We start from the raw sequence: 20,631 nt of genomic DNA, 5'->3' as shown, positions 1-20,631 counted from the left end.
ATCGCCTGGAGATGGCGACAGTAACGCTGGAACGTTCCACCCTGCTGTGTGTCGATGAGGTAAGAGCATGGTGTGACACTCTCACTGGTCACTACTGCAGGAGTTGTCCAGGATTTTTGGTGGTCCAGCTTGGTGAGAACATGATCACCTGGCTGCAGTGGAGTTAGGGATCTCACCCTGTGACGTTGGTTATAATAGAAGGCTTGCTTCTTCTTTTCGGCCTTGTCCTTCTGCTTGATCCGTTGCAAATTAGGCCATCTAGGTTGCAGGTTTCTCTCGAGGGTAGGAAGCATCGTCCTGATCTTCCGGCCCATCAGGAGCTCAGCTGGGCTGGCTCCCGTGGTGCTGCACGGAGTCGACCTGTAGCACATGAGTGCAATGAGAGGGTCCTTCTGTTTCAGGATTCTCTATGCAGTCTGCACGGCCCTTTCAGCGTGACCATTTCCTTGTGCGTAGTGCAGGCTCGAGGTGCTATGTTTAAAATCGAGCTCACAGCCTAGGTCTTGAAACTCGGCGCTCGAGAACTGTTGCCTATTGTCACTCACGACCACATCCGGTATGCCATACCGGGCACATGTTGCTTTTAGCTTCAGGGCGACTTGAGCACTGGTTGTTGTTGTCATGTGTAGAATCTCTATGTATCTAAAGTAGTAGTCTGAGTTAGCTAAATAGTTCTGTTTGTTGTACTCACACAGGTCCAGAGCTATACACTTCCATGGCCTGTCAGGGAGCGGAGTAGAGATCGATGGCTCCTTTTGCTGTGCTCTTCTTGACTCACAGCAAAACTGACATGACGAGACCTTGTGTTTTATCTGTGAGGAAATGCCCGGCCACCAGACAGAGGCATTTGCCCTCTGCCGACATTGTGTGAGGCCCTGATGTCCATCATGAATCCTATCAAGAATGTCTGTCCTCAATGTCTCAGGTATCCCCATTCAGCATCCCCTAGTAACCATTCCCTTATACTCAGAAAGTTCACTTTTCATTGGAAAATACTCTTTTATGTTACCTGGGACTTTACTCACGTGTTCAGGCCACCCTGACCTGATGTGTCTGATCACCGTCTGTAGTGTCTCATTCGCTGCTGTCGGTGCTCTGATCCTGGCCAGCTTCTGTGGAGTAGCAGGCATGTTCTCAATGACAGCTGCGATGTAGCACTCCACATCTGAGTGTGTGTGTCCCTCTCGTTCTCCATGTGGCGCACAGGGCTCCTTGACAGTGTGTCTGCCACAACCAGTGTCTTTCCAGGTACATACTCAGCTATGGTTTTAAACCTCATGAGCCGCATAAGAAGTCTCTGGCACCGTAATGGAACATTGTCTAAGTCCTTGCTGTTCATTAGTGGGACAAACGGCTTGTGATCTGTCACTAGTTTGAAACTCTTGAGGCCATAGAGGTATTTTTCAAACCGCTCGCAGGCCCAGACACATGCCAAACACTCTTTTTCGATCTGCGCGTATCTGGTTTCCACGTCAGTCAATCTCCTGGAGCAGTATGCTACTGGCTTCCAATCTTCCCCATGGAGCTTCAGTAGCATGCCACCGATCCCATAACTACTTGCATCAGCTGAGAGTGTGGTGGGTTTGTTGACGTCGTAGAATGTCAACACAGGCGATGTCATCAGGAGCTCTTTAAGTCTCTCAAATGCTGTCTGTTGTGCTGGCCCCCAGGTCCATGCTGTCTTGGACCTTAGCAGCTCATACAGTGGCTGGCCCACTGTGAATAGGTTTGGCATGTATTTACCAAGATAGTTCACAATGTCAAGGACTCGTTTCAGGTCCTGCACATTCTCTGGTGTGGTAAGCTCTCAGATAGCCTCCACTTTGGCTGGATCTGGTCACACGCCAGCGGCATCGATCACATGTCCCAGGAAGTGAAGCTGTTTCTGCCTCAGCACACACTTTTCCTTGTTGAGCTTAAGTCCAGCGGACTCGACTCTCTCCAGGACTTTCTGAAGCCGAAGGTCGTGTTCTTCCATATCCCTTCCATACATGACTATGTCGTCAATGTACACAGCTACCCCCTGTAGGCCATGCAGTGTCTCTGTCATTTTTCTTTGAAATATCTCTGTTGCGCTCGTTATTCCAAACGGTAAGTGTCAGAAACAATACCTGGCGAATGGAGTGATGAACGTCATCAGCCTGGCACTGTTGCTGTGCAAAGAAATCTGGAAAAATCCCGAGGCTGCATCGAGGCTGGAGAACACCATTGCTCTGCTCAGCTTGGCTATGGTCTCCTCTGGTGTAGGTAAGATGAATCTCTCTCTCTTGACCTGTTCATTCAGTTTCTTTAGATCCACATGTTCGCACTTTTCCAGACCTTTTCAGGACGGGCACCATAGGGGCACACCAATTTGTCGGCTCTGTTACCTCCTTTATAATGCCGTTCTCCTCCATCCGGTGCAGCTCCTCTCTAATCTTGTGCATTAGCGGTATTGGGACCCTGCGCGCTGTGTGCACTGCATATGGTGTGGCATTGTCCTTTAACTGTATCTTTACAGGCTCTGTCTTGAGAGTGCCATGCTCTCCAAATGCATTATGGACCTCCTCGACTCGCTTCACAAGGCCCATCTCTGCTGCATTGGAACAGCTGAGTAAGTTATTGACACTCTAACCCTCTGATAACATACACTGGGAATGAGTATGACTTGCTCTTGTACATGGTGCATGCTTGAAATTGCCCTTGATAATTCAATTGACCCCCTGGACTGCATAGTGAAATGCTGGTCTGCTTTAATTCTCCCCTGGAATTAGCATATTGAAAGTCTCTTCACACATAACACTAGTGTCTGCTCCAGTATCAATGTTAAAGTCCACTGGTGTTGCACCAATGAGAAGCTGCACTGTCCATTTTTCATCACTCATGTTTGCATTCACTGATCCCAAAAAATATGCATTCTACTCATCCGTCTTTGTAACTTCACTCACCGATTTGCTCTTACATATTCTCTCCCAATGTCCATTTTTGTTGCACTTGTTGCATGCTGATTTGAACGCTGGGCATCTTTCCTGGTTTTTGTGTGGCATTTTTCCACATCTGCCGCACTTTCCTCCACGCTCCACGTTTCTGGAGTCTTTGCCTCCTTTCTGTTTAGCGTTACGTTGCCATTTCGGGTTTTTCTTCCACGCGCCCTGTGTGTGCACCTCTGCTGCAGCGCTTGTAGCTTCCTCTTGCTTGCTAATTTGAATGCTAACGATCTCTGACTGACGCACTGACTGTATTGTTTGTGCTAGCGTGAGATCATTCATGAGTTGCAACTTACGCGACTGCTCTTTATCTAGAATCCCTACCACGATCCGGTCACAAATATTCTCATCCCTGTTTATCCCGAACTCGCAGTACTCTGATAGCTCATAAAGGCCTCTGATAAATGTCTCTGCTTTCTCACCTGGCTGTTGCCCCCGCTGGTGGAAAATGGCTCACTTGTGGATTATATTCCGTTTAGGGAAAAAAGTACTCATTGTATTTATCCATGACTATATTGTAATCATTCTCTTGTGCTGCTTCAGCAAAAGTGAAAGACTTGAAAATATTCTCTTCTTCACTCCCCATCACATATATTAGAGAACTAACTTGTACTTCATCATCTTCCTTGTGGAGCTTGGTCGCCATTCTGAATCTCTCGAAGCGTCTTTTCCAGTCAGTCCATTCATTCACTTTATCAAAGCAAAAGTTTTCTGGTGGGCTAAACGTCGCCATAATTAATTCACTATCTTTGTGAATATATGCCTCACTTCTGACACCATGTAATAAATCACGGAATGTCCAGTCAAACGGAGCAGGTTAAGTGTCTACTTTATTCAGCTAACAGGTCAGCTCACGTGTATGCAACATGACCTTCACGCATAGTCTACTGTCGTAAAACCCCTTTCATGTACAGCCACATCTCACAGTTTCCGTCACTGTCGTGCACATTGCCGTATTAACTGTAATACTATGACAGGCTGTAAAAAATTAGCCCATTTTTATGTATTTTGTGATTTTCTTGTGATTATTTAGTGTTGTTGCTGCTCTTAGGTTCCACAATCATTTAAAATCTATTTTAAGGTTTTCTAACAATATTTTTCTCATCTTTATTGTAAAAGATAGGGAGGATAGGATAGGGAGGGCTTAGCCCTGTTAGCCCATGTATACAAGCCATCGCTGCTCCTGTCTACTTTCTTCATCTCTCTGACTAGACCACTTTCTCTTCGCCAACCTCGTCCTCCGTATACTTTCCTGTACTTCCTCATTCCATCATCAAGTCTCCTTGTCTTCTTTCCTCTGTTCAAATGACACACCATGTACCTTCCTAGCTACATATATCTCCCCATTTCTGCAGTAGTTGCCCAGCCATCCAGCAACTCTTCCCAACCACCCCGCGCCTGGCTTAACTGCCTCCTGAAATCCACACAAAAGTCTTCCTTCTTCAACTTCCACCATTTTATCCTTGACTCTGCCTTCACTCTCTTCCTCTTCTTGATCTCCAGTGACATCCTTCAGACCACCATCTGACGCTGCATAGCTACTTTCTCCCCTGTCACCAACTTGCAGTCTCCAGACTCTTTCAGATTGCACCTCCTGCATAAGATACGTCTTCTTCCACCCTGTGTTCCTCCCTCTTCTTGAAATATGTATTCACCAGTCATTTCCATCCTTTCTTGCAAAATCAACCACCAGCTCTCCTTCCACATTCCTCTCCTTGACACCATACCCACCCATAAACTCCTCAACATCTCCACTTCCTTTAACAACATGCCCATTGAAGTCCACTCCAATCACCACTCTCTCCTCCTTGGGTACACTCTTCACCACTTCATCCAACTCACTCCAGAATTCTTCTTTCTCTTCCATCTCACACCCAACTTGCAGGGCATATGCGCTGACAAAATTCATTATCACACCTTTGGTTTCCAGCTTCATTGGGCAGCACGGTGACGCAGTGGTTAGAGCTGTCACCTCACACCAAGAAAGTCCTGGGTTCGAACCCTGGGGTTGTCCACCTTGGGGGTCATCCCAGGTCATCCTCTGTGTGGAGTTTGCATGTTCTCCCCATGTCTGTGGTGAGTTTTCTCCAGGTGCTCCAGTTTTCCCCACCATCAAAAAAAAAAGACTTGCATCTTAGAGTTTATACTCCTGTCTGTGCCCCTGACCGAGGCATGGCAAGATGAACTGGAGTGGGTCCCCGAGTGCTGCACAGCAGCTACCCATTGCTTCTAGCTACACAGCTAGGATGGGTTTAATGCAGAGCGTAATTTCCCCACAGGGATCAATAAAGTATCTCAAAATCAAAATCATACTCATCACTCTATCCAACGCTCTGTTCACCTCCAACACACTCTTGACATACTCTTCCTTCAGAATTACACCAACCCCATTTCTTCTCCCATCCACACCACGGTAGAAGAGTTTGAACCCACCTCTGATGCTCCTGTCCTTATTCCCCTTTCACCTGGTCTCTTGCACACACATTGATTCTCTCCATCACATCAGCCAGCTCTGTCCCTTTACCATAGTGCCACATTCAAAGTTCCGACTCTCACCTCCACACTCCTACTCTTCCGCCTCTCTCGCTGCCTCTGGACATGCCTTAGCTCCTTCTCCCTTGCCCAACAATAGTATAGTTTCAACCGGCACCCTGCTGGTGGGAGTTTTTGGTAAGCCAGGGCTCAACTGATCCAGTATGAAAAGCTGCTATATGATCTGCATATTTGATTTGGCAAAGGATTTATACCAGATGCCCTTCCTGATGCAACCTTCCCCATTTATCCAGGCTTGGGACTGGCACTAAGAATGCACTGGCTTGTGCATCCTCAGTGGCTGGGTTACTTTCTTGATAGACTTCATTTCTGTTTTTGTTTTTAGCTTCTGATTTTTTTAAGGTTGGACCAATTTGGAAAAAAGAAGCATTTTTCCTGTTTGACCAGTACATCTTTATTCACATAAGTACTCATCCATTCCTGTCTGCTCTATGGTCTCTGCTTCGCAGTAATTTTACAGATGTGTATATATATATATATATATATATATATATATATATATATATATATATATATATACGTATATACACACACATTATATAGGTCCATTGAAAAAAAAGTTAAAAATTAAAAGACTGTTAAACCACACAGATCTTTGCATGTTATGGTACATCATCTTTTTTTCCACAATGCTCAGGATGACTATACAAAAAGCTACTGGAATTTTGAAATTCCATCTAACCATTAAACAAACTGCTTATCCTGCTCTCAGGGTCACGGGGATGCTGGAGCCTATCCCAGCAGGCATTGGGCAACAGGCGGGGAGACACCCTGGACAGGCCGCCTGTCCAGGGTGTCCAGGCCGATACACACACACATTTACACCTAGGGGCAATTTAGTATGGCTGATTCACCTGACCTACATGTCTTTGGACTGTGGGAGGAAACCGGAGCATCTGGAGGAAACCCATGCCGACACCAGGACAACATGCAAACTCCATACAGAGGACGACCCCCAAGGTTGGCTAGAACCCAGGACCCTCTTGCTGTGAGGCGACTGCACTAACCCCTGCACCACTGTGCCACACACACACACACACACACACACACACACACACACACACACACACACACACACACACACACACACACACACATATGGATATGTCCATATATAATATAATACCATCCTATCTGGTCAGGTATGTGACCAACTGTTTAAGATTAAAAAGAAACATTCTGAGTTGGGGGATAAGCCTCATAAATTATTGGCCAGGCAGCTAAGAGGCTTACAGGTTTTTTTAAATTGATTTTTTAAGATTTTGAAACTGAAACTACAAAATAGTTTGCAGAAAAAAATATTCGTTTCCAGAAATTCATCAAACTTAAACAGCAGTATTTCCAGGCCAAACATCACGGTCACACTAGAATCATGTGTTTAAAGCATAATTGACAAATATACAGAATAACTCTCCATGGCAACTTCAGTATTCATAACATCAATGTTCATGTAACTGGCAGCTGACAATTTCTAATCACTTGGGACTTTATTGTACTGACTGTGACCCAGAGGGAGCTATAGACCATGCCAGGGGAGGCCTGTCTGACTAGCTATCTCTCTCTCTCTCTCTCTCTCTCCTCTCTCTCTCTCTCTCTCTCTCTCTCTCTCTCTCTCTCTCTCTCTCTCTCTCTCTCTCTCTCTCTCTCTCTCTCTCTCTCTCTCTCTCTCTCTCTCTCTCTCTCTCTCTCTCTCTCTCTCTCTCTCTCTCTCTCTCTCTCTCTCTCTCTCTCTCTCTCTCTCTCTCTCTCTCTCTCTCTCTCTCTCTCTCTCTCTCTCTGTCTGTCTGTCTGTCTGTCTGTACACGCTGATCACCGGCCCCCTTCTCTCACTCTGTGACTCAGCTTGCCCCCCATTCAAATTGTTCTAGGCACGCTCCTCAGACCAGCGAGAAAGATTTCCGTTCCCATAATAAGTCAGTAATGAGATGCAGTATCGTGTGGCCAAAGGCAAAGAACACAAACACATATAAACACAGATGCATACAGAATACATATGTACACTGTCTGACAACATCTCAGTATCTGAAAGGAGAAAGAGGGTTTCCTGTTTTGTAGGACTGTTTCATATGTATAGCCTTTCGATTACAAATAGTTATAACACCTCTTTCACTGTGACACGTCCAAAAGCGTCAAGCATGTTTCTCACCCACATTCATCTGGGTGGATCTGGTAGGAATGTAGTGTCAAAACAAGACAGGACAGACTTTACTGGTTCCAGCAAAGACTTTTAATTTCAATATTAAAATAAAATTAAAGTCAGTAAGTAAAGTATGATCCCAACTCCAACCCTCATCCTCTCACCAGGGAATACATCTTGTCTCAAAATCAGATGAAATTATGATCATGCAAAATCAGATTGTATGACCACGTTTGTGAAAGATAAAATCAATGTTAAAGCAAGCAAATGTTGCCTCCTATACTCTCTAGCATTGGTGTCATAGCAATTCAAAATTTGGATCATTGTGAATCATTTTCAATTTAATGAATTCAAAATGTAAATCACAAGTCACCGCCCATGAGTAAAGAGTGCAATATCAATTATTACCTAAGACCTGGGTATTAAACTTGTCAGTCAGTACTACTCAAGACAGGAAGATGAAAGGAGAGAGGGCAGGTGAACCTTTCACCCATTCAGTAGATCCTGAGTAAATGAGTGAATAGTAAGTAAAAAGAGAGAGCGAGAGAGAGAGGTAGAGACAAAATGTTGCGTCTCTACCATAACACCTGTCATCCATGCCACACTAATGAGATTAATCTTCACCATATTGTGACAACTCCCTTTTCTCTGGATATCTTCTCTGTCTGTCCTCTCTCTTTTTGTCTCAGACTTATTTCACTGACGTATGTGGGAGTTGTTCTGTTCTTTTGACCTGTTTTACTTTCAATCTTTTTCACTTATTTTTTCGTTTTCTTTTTCTTCCATTTATTTACTGCTTCCCTGCCACAGGACAGACAGGTCAGCATACAGTCTAAACTACAGGGTGACCTGCCATCCCCTTGCAGAGGTGGATTTTTTTTTTAACCAAAAACACAAGGTATGGCAAGATTATGGAATAAAAACTGTAAATGATGGATGGGATGGGGATATTATTTGTGTTGGTTTAATTTCCCTTTCGTGTCCTGATCCAAATTTTGGTTATAGCACTACACTGAGACTTAATTTAAAGCATTGACTTGAAAGTATTGATTTATATTACCTTTAAGTCTTGACATTATCTTAGTTTTCACTAAGGGTTTATAATTCTAATTGAATGTTAACATCCATCAATTTATTATTACAACTTTTACCACCATTACTGATATACGACCTCTAGCACAACTACCATTATGACTACTGCTACCCCTGACATTGCCAACTTCTATCACCAGAACTCTTAAGTACAGGTTCTGATTTTTATTCTTTCCTTTTTCTTTCAGCCAATAGATTTTTTTTTTATCATGACGTTTCATTTGAATGGTGGAAAAGTAAAATCTGTCATCACCGGCCTTGCCAAGGTCCTGGTGCTCCTTCTCCTCCTATATCTCTTTGTCTGCTCTCTGGACGTTCTCAGCTCTGCCTTCCAACTGGTTGGAGGTGAGTAATCTTCATCGTCACCTCAATACCTTTCCTCCTCATTGTTCTTTTCCTTCTTCATACCCTGTGTCATGGCAATTATTTAATTCTACTCTCTGACAATAAATGAGTGAGACAAAAATCTCTTACAGTATTGTCACACATTTTTTTTATGTTCATGAACAGACCTACAAAGCATAGATACTTAAGTGCGTGGCCTGATCTCATAGCCCCATTCCCTTTACACCTTGCAGCCCAAACATGCTTATTGTCATGGTCACTATGGTGAATTTCCCCTTAATGGTTGGAAGAAGTAGCTCATCTTCATTGCTGGACTGTCCTAATGGGTAACAGAACTTGCTCAAAGATTTCACAGGTCAGGTCTCCCCTCGTCCATATCGTCGAGCTCGTACTTCTCCAGGACCATTCCTTCAGACCTTGTTACACTCGAGTGAGCTTCCCACACAATCCTCTGCTATCAGCTAACAGTTAACAATAGGCATTTATTGGTTCACACGGAGAAGACACTTCATATCACAACCTTCGATCTGCTAAACATGATCTTTAAGCATCTATCCAAGCAATGTAAACTAAAATTAAACGTATTATAGGTCATACATGGTCAAAGATTAAAAGTGAGCAAATATCATATATGTTTACTATATGGCAGACAAATTGTCTTCATGCCTGTTTCACCGTTATTATCACTAATATGATATTTGCATGTGATGATGATGGTGTTTGTGGCATACCTGTTGAGGTTTAAAGGAACATTTGGTAAAAGCGGTATAAGCTATCTGGACTATTGTAGATATGTAAATCAGTGTTTCCCAACCCAGTCCTCAAGGACCCCTATCCTGCAGATTTTCTTTGCAACCCTGAATAGGTACCTGTTTGTAGTTATTCAACCAATCAGCAATGAATCATGTCAGTTGTTGCACACCTTGCATAATTAAGTGCTGTGAGATGATTGGTTGAGTAAGTACAAGCAGGGCTACCTATGCAGGGTTACAATGAAAATCTGCAGGATAGGGGTTCCTCGAGGACTGGGTTGGGAAACACTGATGTAAATAATCTGTAAGTATTTTGGTTGTTTTTTTTTCTTCCTTAAAGATGGATTACTTGTATCACTTTACAAACACTTGTCTTTTGTTTCTTTTCTCCATATCTCCTCCTCTGTCTTTCTCTGTCGCTCTTGTCATCTTTTGCTTTCCATCTTTATTTTTCTGTTTGTTTGGGTCTCCCATGCTTTCAAATCTCTTTCTTTGGCCTACTATGTTTTGTGTCTTGTTTCACCTCTTTCTCTACCCCCCCCCCCCGTTACCCTTTGTCTCTCAACCAGGCAGGGTAGCAGGCGATATCATCCAGGACAATGCTATCCTGTCCAACCCAGTGGCAGGGCTGGTTGTGGGTATACTGGTGACAGTGTTGGTCCAGAGCTCCTCCACTTCCACCTCTATCGTAGTTAGCCTCGTCTCCTCTGGGTGTGAGTTAAAATTCTACCTCCAACATAGCTAGTTCATGAGCAAAATTGCCAAAGCATCTATAGGTACAACGAAAAATGGCAGTATACGATATGAGACCAAAAACAAAAGACTAGAAAAATTATTTGCACATAGCACCTTTAAGTAAATTGCCATTGCAAGGACAAAGAAATAGTCATATAACACATATGAAACAAATAAAAAAAACATTAAAAAAAACTGTGGTGTTAAGTGCTGTAGCAAATCACAGTGTGGGTGGGCGCAGAGAAAATCAGGTGAGCCTAGCTTGTCCAAAACCAATCATACTTACCTGGTTCTAAAATGCACATGTTAACCAAAATAGGCAATTACAACTACACTTGCCTGAATGCACCACAATTTAATCATACAAGCCTTATTCATCATCGAGGTAATGTTACAGGCACCCAGATGAACATTAACAGCATCGCATAGCCTGGCACAGCGGCCGCATATTCACGCAGACACAGCTAACAGATGCAACAGCATCATTAATCATGCGTATGGATAGAGGTACACAAAGGACAAGATCCAGGACACTGGGTCAATTGTCATGGGCTCCGATGCTGCCGCTGCTCCGTCAGCCCTCGGAGCCCACGACAACCGACACCGTATAATACCGCCGGAGCAGGGGGACCCACACGAGTCCGGTCTGGACTGAGATCCAGACTAGAAAAGAGGTTTACATGCACACCACCTATGCTTGGGCTTATTAAGGTCTCAGTATATACTGTAGCAAGCTTGCGTGGAAGAATGGATGACAGAGACGAGCTTTCTCATCCCATACACCACATGACCAACAGGAGTGGCTTTTATTTTGACAACTCTTAACATTTGACAGAATCAACATCGCAGTGATTTCCCCCCCAAGGTCACAACTGGCAACATCAGTCTAAGTCTCGGTCCTAAGGTCAGTCAGTCAGTAAATAGTCCTCTACCCAGTCCAAGCCAAACCCCCAAACAAACAACACATCCCAACATGAACAGAACACCTGAACACACAAAATACAACACAAATCACAACAATTCCAACTCGAACATTAACAGTCCCATGAGCCCTTGTGTTCCCTCAGTGCAGAACTGTCAACAGTCAGAGTGACCGCCTCCTCTGGTTGCTACATAGCCCCCATCTGAGGGGTCATTCGTCCTCGATGACCCCATCAGCCAACACATAGTCCCTCAAATGCCCAGGGTGCTGTTGCTGGCGAACAGGCTGCCTGGGGCTCACAGGAAGCACAACTGCAGGAGAGTCACACTGATCGGTGCATTGAGTGCTGCTGTCACCCCCCCTCCCCAACTATAGGCAGAGCAAGGGGGCGGTATGGGGACAGTCTGTCTGGGTGCACCCCCAGCCCGGCATGTGCATCTGGTACACCTACTCAGACAGTTGGCCCATGACCTCGCCGGGCCCCTGTCAGTGGTTGTGAAGCTTGGGGGAAATCACCTTCTTGCAAATGGAGCAATACACCCATACCTTGTCCCCTGGCATGAAGGCCTGCCAAAGGCACCGTGTGTCATAGGTCCTCTTCTGCCGTGCTCCAGAGTTGACCTGGGCCTGGCGGGAGTAGTCGTTGACCACCTGCAGGTGATCCCTCAGTCTTCGGAAGTAGTCCATATCTTTTCCCCCAGCAAGCTCAGGCTCGGGCAGGGCCCCGAACACCAAGTCCACTGGTTTCTGGAGCTCCCACCCAAACATGAAGGCAGCAGGCGTCCACTGGCTGGACTCCTGGACAGCAGTCCAGTAGGACCACAGGACCAAGGGTAGGTGGCAGTCCCAGTCCCGCTGGTGTTGGCTGGCAAGCTGGGTAGCCAGCGTGCCGTTGAACCGCTCCACCAGCCTGTCACTTTGAGGATGGAGTGGTGTCCTCCTCACCTTGTTCACCCCCAGTTGCCGGCAGACCTCACTGAAGACCTAGGACTTGAAGTTCTGCCCCTGGTCACTGTGGAGCTCGACGGGAACTTCAAAGCGGGTGAACATCTCCTCCACCAGCATTTCCGCTGTCGTGGTGGTGCCCCGATCCGGCACCGCATACGCCTCTGGCCAATTAGTGAAGCAGTCCATAGCCATGAGGACGCAGTGGTTGCCAGAGTCGGTGACAAGGAAAGACCCAAGGATGTCCACCCCTACTTGCTCCATTGGGGCCCCCACCAAATACTGCTGCAGTGGGGTGTGGGAGCGCTTGGTTGGTCCCTTCTGGGTGGTGCAGGAGTTGCAGCAATGCATGTATAGCGCCATGTCTCATCAACAGCCAGGCCAGTAGACCGACCCCTGAGGCAGCGGAGGACCTTGGCGTTCCCGTAGTGCCCCACCCCCACTGAGCCATGGAACATCTGGAGAATCAGGGGACGGAGCACATGGGGCACCAATAGCTGCAGGAGGTCATTCCCTTGTCCAGGAGCTTGCCACCTCCGATGCACCAACCCGTCGTGGAGCTCGAAGTTGCCACATTGAGAGTTGATAGGCCTTTACTTCGGGCCCCAACACTGATGCCTCTGTCCATTTGGGGTACCACCCCGTGTCCAGCCAGCCCCTCACCAGCATCAGGATCACATCTGCCTCCTGCTGCTACTCAGTTGCTGCATGGTCAATGGGAACCACCTCGCCTCACTGCTGGTGGTCTGGACGACTGCCATCATTGGTGTCATCTGGTCCCGTTCCTCTTGCCACTGGCAGTAGCGGGACTCCAATGCTCTACAGGGGTGCCAGGAGAGCACATTGGCATTGCCATGTTGCCGCCCTGCCTGATGCTGGATTTCAAAGTCATACCCTTGAAGGGCCCCCAGTCACTGGGCCACCTGGCCTTCAGGATGCATAAAGTTCAGGAGCCAGGTAAGTGAGGCGTGGTCGGTGCAGATGAGGAAGTGGCTGCCATGCAAATATGGCTGAAAGTGCCATACTGCCAGGACCACTGCCAGCAGCTTGCGTCAGGCGACGCAGTAGTTCTTTTCCACCTGACTCAGGGCATGACTGCCCAGCCCCCACAGTGGGCTGGGCAAGTCCAACAGGTTGGACCAAGTCCAGGTGTGCCGGTTTGAGGCAATCTACTGAAATGCGCTCTGGCTTGTTGCCGACTTCCACGACAAAGTGCTTGTTTCCTCTCTCCAGGACGCGGAACAGCCCCTCATAGGGATGGGCGCCCCTCATGGTGGGCATCGTGGTAGATGAAAACATATTCTGTCGACTGCAGACTTGCGGGTATGTGAGACTGTGGGGGGCTGTGCTGCGAAGTGGGGACTGGTGTAAAAGCTCTGGCGTTATGCAGGAACGTAGTGCATTGATGGGCAGTGCTACAGAAAAAAGTAGTCAAAACAATGAAGAAATAAATGAAATGCAAAGCAGAGCAGTGGCAGACTTTTCACTAAATCAGAAAATTGAAAAAGTATCTCTATCTTTCCATCTGTCTATCCATGCATCTGCCTATCCATCTCTCATATGCTTTTGTAGTGCTCGATGTGCGGTCAGCAGTTCCTATCATCATGGGCTCCAACATTGGAACATCGGTCACCAATACCATCGTCGCTCTCATACAAGCTGGAGAAAGAGATGAGTTTGAGCGGTGTGTGTGTGTGTGGGGGGGGGGGGGGAGACAGACAGAGAGAGACAGAGACAGAGAGAGAGAGAGAGAGAGTGAGTGAGAGAAAGATAACAAAAGAAAATATGTGGTGAATATTGTACCTTATATGTTTGGACTGTTGCTTTCTAGCTTGTGTTTGATCATTTAATTTTGTGTAGCCACACATTCTCTTGTATGATTAATAGTAAGTATGAGTGCATGTATGTAAGTGTTGTTGTATGTTTATGTTCAAGTGCAAGGAAGAGAGTAAGTGTATATGTACTTGGAAAGCACTGTGAAAAATGCTTATTGCAGGGCGTTTGCTGGGGCGACGGTCCACGACTGTTTTAATTGGCTGTCGGTGTTGGTGCTCCTCCCCCTGGAGGTCATAAGTGGTCTGCTGAGGCGTCTGTCTCAGGCTGCTGTTGAAGCCCTCCAGCTTAAAACAGGGGAAGAGGCCCCAGAGCTTCTTAAAGTCATCACACAGCCACTCACCGAAATGATCATACAGGTACCAAATACTGTATACTGCCCTGTATGTTTCACTCAACACTGACAGCCATCTCCATTTCTTCTTTAAGACCGGTAACTGTGCAAATTTAAATAACTACTGCAATGACTACGAGTAATGGCTGTATTACAGTGACAAGTACTTCCGCTATTATTGATAAAATTATGTTTTGTTTTTTGTTTGTTTGGCTTACTGACGGCAGTGTTTCAGCACTCCAAGTGATCCATCTGAACTGAACCAAGTTCAGCAGTATGGTAAAGCCAGCAACCCTTAAGGCCGTGACACACCAGGCCGATGGCCAATGTCGGGCCATTGGTGAGCGTCTGTGGCTCTAGTTTTTGCGGTGTGTCCTGCACCGCTGGCTCTAGTCGGACCCCTGTTGGCAGCTTTTCGGCCAATTCGCGGCGGAGCCCATCAATGAGAGAGATCACTCTGATTGGCTGTTCAGCTTAACGAATCACTGCATGAGAAGAGAAATGGAAGTTACAAAAGCAAGCACACGACGAAGTCAAGAGGCCACACTCTTCTCATCTTTCATCTTCATCTCACCTGAACATTTCAAGAAGCTAATATTTTCACAATGACATGGCAAACTGGAATGAAGAAACTGAAGACCAGCTAATCAGCATGATTCAGGAGAGACCAGCTCTGTGCGACATTACAGAAAAACGTTATGCCAACCTAGTGGTGAAAACAGAGCTCTGGCGTGAGATCGAAAATAAACTTGTTATATCAAGTAATATTTTCTTTTTGGCCACTGAGCTTTTTAGAAACTGTTCGTAATTGTTTGTGTTATTGTTCGCTATCGCACGGTAAATATCCTGGGTATTCCGGTTTCAAATTTTGAATGACGAATACAGACTACCGCCCCTGCTGGTATGGAGAGTTATTTCCTCTCACGCAGGCGCAGAACGTACATGCAAGTTGGCCGTTGGCTGTAGTCTTTGCGGTGTGTTCACGTGATAATTTTTGGCTCAGACGCAGGTGACGTGAGGCGACGCAACAGTCGGCCTTTCTCGCCGCTAGTTCTCTGATGACGATTTGCTGTGTCTGGGCCCTTATAACACAAAAATAGTTGAGTGCAAATCCAAATCTCAGCAGGGGAGGTGCTGGATAAAGGAATGCATAGTGGTTGATAAAGCTATCCACACACTAGAGATATACACTACCGTTCAAAAGTTTGGGATCACATTGAAATGTCCATATTTTTGAAGGAAAAGCACTGTACTTTTCAATGAAGATAACTTTAAACTAGTCTTAACTTTAAAGAAATACACTCTATACATTGCTAATGTGGTAAATGACTATTCTAGCTGAAAATGTCTGGTTTTTGGTGCAATATCTACATAGGTGTATAGAGGCCCATTTCAAGCAACTATCACTCCAGTGTTCTAATGGTACAATGTGTTTGCTCATTGGCTCAGAAGGCTAATTGATGATTAGAAAACCCTTGTGCAATCATGTTCACACATCTGAAAACAGTTTAGCTCGGTACAGAAGCTACAAAACTGACCTTCCTTTGAGCAGATTGAGTTTCTGGAGCATCACATTTGTGGGGTCAATTAAACGCTCAAAATGGCCAGAAAAAGAGAACTTTCATCTGAAACTCGACAGTCTATTCTTGTTCTTAGAAATGAAGGCTATTCCATGCGAGAAATTGCTAAGAAATTGAAGATTTCCTACACCGGTGTGTACTACTCCCTTCAGAGGACAGCACAAACAGGCTCTAACCAGAGTAGAAAAAGAAGTGGGAGGCCGCGTTGCACAACTGAGCAAGAAGATAAGTACATTAGAGTCTCTAGTTTGAGAAACAGACGCCTCACAGGTCCCCAACTGGCATCTTCATTAAATAGTACCCGCAAAACTCCAGTGTCAACATCTACAGTGAAGAGGCGGCTGCGGGATTCTGGGCTTCAGGGCAGAGTGGCAAAGAAAAAGCCATATCTGAGACTGACCAATAAAAGAAAAAGATTAAGATGGGCAAAAGAACACAGACATTGGACAGAGGAAGACTGGAAAAAAGTGTTGTGGACGGATGAATCCAAGTTTGAGGTGTTTGGATCACAAAGAAGAACGTTTGTGAGACGCAGAACAAATGAAAAGATGCTGGAAGAATGACTGACGCCATCTGTTAAGCATGGTGGTGGTAATGTGATGGTCTGGGGTTGCTTTGGTGCTGGTAAGGTGGGAGATTTGTACAGGGTAAAAGGGATTCTGAATAAGGAAGGCTATCACTCCATTTTGCAACGCCATGCCATACCCAGTGGACAGCGCTTGATTGGAGCCAATTTCATCCTACAACAGGACAATGACCCTAAACACACCTCCAAATTGTGCAAGAACTATTTGGAGCAGAAGCAGGCAGCTGGTATTCTATCGGTAATGGAGTGGCCAGCGCAGTCACCAGATCTGAACCCCATTGAGCTGTTGTGGGAGCAGCTTGACCGTATGGTACGCAAGAAGTGCCCATCCAACCAATCCAACTTGTGGGAGCTGCTTCTGGAAGCGTGGGGTGCAATTTCTCCAGATTACCTCAACAAATTAACAGCTAGAATGCCAAAGGTCTGCAATGCTGTAATTGCTGCAAATGGAGGATTCTTTGACGAAAGCAAAGTTTGATGTAAAAAAAATCTTATTTCAAATACAAATCATTATTTCTAACCTTGTCAATGTCTTGACTCTATTTTCTATTCATTTCACAACATATGGTGGTGAATAAGTGTGACTTTTCATGGAAAACACAAAATTGTTTGGGTGATCCCAAACTTTTGAACGGTAGTGTAGCTCCTATAGCTTCCTGTCAAAGGTTCTTCAAAATGTTATTCTCACTCATTTGCTGACCGAACTAAACCAAAACAACATCTTGGAAAGATTTCAGGCAGGTTTTAAGGCTTATAGTAGCATAGAGTCTGCCTTGCTGAAAGTGTACAATGACCTGCTCTTCTCTACTGACTCCGGTGACTGTGCCATTTTAATTCTTCTTGACCTCAGTGTGGCATTATAATATACTGTGGATCATGACATTTTAATAGACCGTCTCCAGTACGGGGTCGGTGTTGTTGGCTCTGTCCTGAAATGGTTCACATCCTACCTCAAAAATAGAAGCTTCTCCATTACCATAGGCAATGTTTCCTCTTTCCCAGCTTGTCTCTCCTGCGGGGTCCCGCAAGGTTCTATCCTAGGTCCCATTGTTTTCTCTTTATACATTCTTCCCCTCAGCCAAATGACTCAAAAGTACGACATTTCCTTTCACTGTTATGCTGATGACACTCAGCTTCATCGCCTCCTGAAACCAAACGATCAGTCCAGTCTAGTCAGCCTCTTGAACTGTCTTGATGCCATAAAGTGCTAGATGGCACAAAACTTCCTAAAGCTGAATGAAGGCAAATCTGACATTGACCTATCCCCCCCCCCCGTTAAAGTGTTTACCAACAGTCTTGACATCCTATCCACCCTTGTCAAACATCATGTCAAAAACCTCGGTGTGATATTTGATTCTGCCTTCAGGTTTGACAAGCAAGTTAATGCAGTAGTGAAAGCCAGTTTTTTTTCCAGCTTCGAACTATTGCCAAAATCAAGCCGTTTGTCTCTTTTAAAGATCTCGAGAAAGTCATCCACACCTTGATATCCTCCCGCTTGGACTACTGCAACTCCATGTATATTTGGATTATTCAGTCATCCCTGTCCCACCTGCAACTGGTCCAGAATGCCGCAACCAGGCTCCTGACAGGTACCCAGAAGAGAGGCCATATTACCCCTATACTGGACTTGCTCTGCTCACTGCCTGTACTGTTTGGAATTGTAGGGCTGTCCTGAATACAATTTTTTTGGGCTCCGGAAGTTCGGTAGTAATCAACAGAAAATATCTGGAGCTTCTCTGGTGGCAGCGGAAGTGTGAATATGACTTCAGAAGGGCTCAGCAGACATTTCTCCATTCTTGGCTGAGACGGACGGTATAGTCCTGCAACATGTGACTTTCAGTTTAATTAAATGCATTAGATATTCTGTTATTCTAAAGTATTGTTGTTTGTATTGCTATTTAATATTTTTTTTAAAAATTCCAAAAGGTTTGGTGTATTTTATACATGTTTGTAATCCCGAGTGATTTGGTTGAACAAGGTCCTATCTATGCACTTTTTGTGACACAACAGCTTGTGACAATTTTTCTTTTCATAGTAGACCTACATAAATGCTCATTATAAGAAGACTCTCAATCCGAGACAACGGCTGACAAAGCGCTGTGAAACAGAAGTGCAGAAACAGCATTCTAGCTCCAACAAATTTAAGATTTGAGATTTATAAGATTTATATTTATTTACAGCTTTTTATTGTCATTTCTCAGTACTTGCATACACTGAAATGAAATTTGTCCTCTGCATTTAACCGTTCCTATGCACTAGGAGCAGTGCCTGGGGACCAACTTCTGTTCCAAATTCAGTCAGCTTTTTGGCTGAGTCTAAAAAGTTTTACAACCTGAACCGAACAACAGTCAAATAAAGATAAAAAATATGCATATTTCTGTTATCAATAATTTTAACGAGATAGCTGTAACAGTATACTTCGACTTTTTTGTGACAAAGATACCAAAAATCAATACAATTATTATTATTTTTAACAATTACCGACACAGTAAAGAATGAAAAATAAATGAACAAACAGTGATATATAGAACGTGGTAGCACAATTATGATAACAGCAGCACAGCTGCTTTTGTCCTCCCTTTAACGGCCAAGGTGGACTGAAGCATGACATTCCCTGCCACTGCTGTGAGTGAGAGGGATGTCCAAGTTGAGATGGTATATACTTCCACATTTTAACTGCAATTAAAAAGTATAAATATAATACAGGAATGTGCTGACAAAATGTATTTTTGCAGTTCGCCTTCATTAATGGTCTACATTTAGCCAAAAAACAAAACAAAAACAAAAAAAAATATATAGAACAAGGTAGCACAATGATAATAACAGCAGCACAGCTGAGGTCTTCGGCATTTTGTCCTCCTTTTAACGGCCAAGGTGGACTGAAGCATGACATTCCCTGCTGTGAGTGAGAGGGAAGTCCAAGCTGAGATGGTATATCGTTCCACATTTTAATAGTGCAATTAAAAAGTATAAATATAATACAAGAATGTGCTGACAAAATGTATTTTTTTGCAGTTCGCCTTCATTAATAGTCTACATTTAGCCAACAAACAAACAAACAAAAACAAAACAAATATCTGAATCCCAAAATTGAAAACGGACTATCTACCCACCGAATGGATATCTGGATAGTCGAATATTCGGGTCTAGCCAAACAGAATTTAATTTAAGGTTCTCCTGTTTGTTTATAAAGCCCCAAATGGGCTGCCCCTCTCTTATATTACAGACCTTTTAAATCTCTATTCCACGTCCAGGTCACTCATGTTGGCTGACTTGGGACTCCTGGATGTCCCACGATCTAAACTTAAACTCAGGGGTGATTATGTCTTTGCGGTTGCAGCCCCCTGACTGTGGAACAGCATTCCCCTCCCTATCAGATCTGCCCCCTCCATCAACTCTTTTAAGTCCCGGCTCAAAACTTACTTTTATTCACTAGCGTTTGAATCCCCCTGATATGGTTGGTTTCTGGCTTGTGCCCGTGTCCATGTGTCATTTATTCATGCCTATGAGCTGTGTGCCTTGTTGTCTATGTCGGTATTTCTTGTATTTTTGTTTTAGCTACCTGCTCTGGTCTGTACAGCACTTTGGTCAGCGTGGGTGGTTTTCTTAAATGTACTTAATAAATACATTTTACTACAAGTCATCCGGTCCTTGTATAACCAAAGTGAGAGGTGTTTCCGCATTCTTGGCACAGTCAAACACGTTTTCAGTGGGTGTTGGACTCCGCCAAGGTTGTCCCTTGTCTCCGATTCTGTTTGTGATATTCATGGTCAGGATCTCAAGGCGCAGCCATGGTGAGGAGTGTGTCTGTTTTGGGAACCTCCGAATTGCATCTCTGCTCTTCACAGATG

The 20,631-nt window shown here is 44.8% G+C and overlaps 1 protein-coding gene across 1 annotated transcript in view; it reads left to right on the top strand.

Annotated features, from left to right (window-relative positions):
• The first annotated feature begins 2,126 nt into the window (after positions 1–2,126).
• LOC130116378 (sodium-dependent phosphate transport protein 2A-like) overlaps positions 2,127–20,631 on the top strand; it is a 36,695-nt gene continuing 18,190 nt past the window's right edge. Inside the window, exons 1-7 of the mRNA XM_056284294.1 lie at positions 2,127–2,247; positions 2,501–2,593; positions 8,181–8,221; positions 8,979–9,093; positions 10,415–10,558; positions 14,020–14,131; positions 14,444–14,639. Coding sequence (XP_056140269.1) covers positions 2,127–2,247; positions 2,501–2,593; positions 8,181–8,221; positions 8,979–9,093; positions 10,415–10,558; positions 14,020–14,131; positions 14,444–14,639 — 822 coding nt within the window. The remainder of the gene's footprint in view (positions 2,248–2,500; positions 2,594–8,180; positions 8,222–8,978; positions 9,094–10,414; positions 10,559–14,019; positions 14,132–14,443; positions 14,640–20,631) is intronic.

This window comes from Lampris incognitus, chromosome 8, assembly GCF_029633865.1.
Source record: "Lampris incognitus isolate fLamInc1 chromosome 8, fLamInc1.hap2, whole genome shotgun sequence".
NCBI classification, from domain to species: Eukaryota; Metazoa; Chordata; class Actinopteri; order Lampriformes; family Lampridae; genus Lampris; species Lampris incognitus.
The sequence above is the reverse complement of the archived record's forward strand: the minus strand, read 5'-3'. Positions and strand labels throughout refer to the sequence as shown.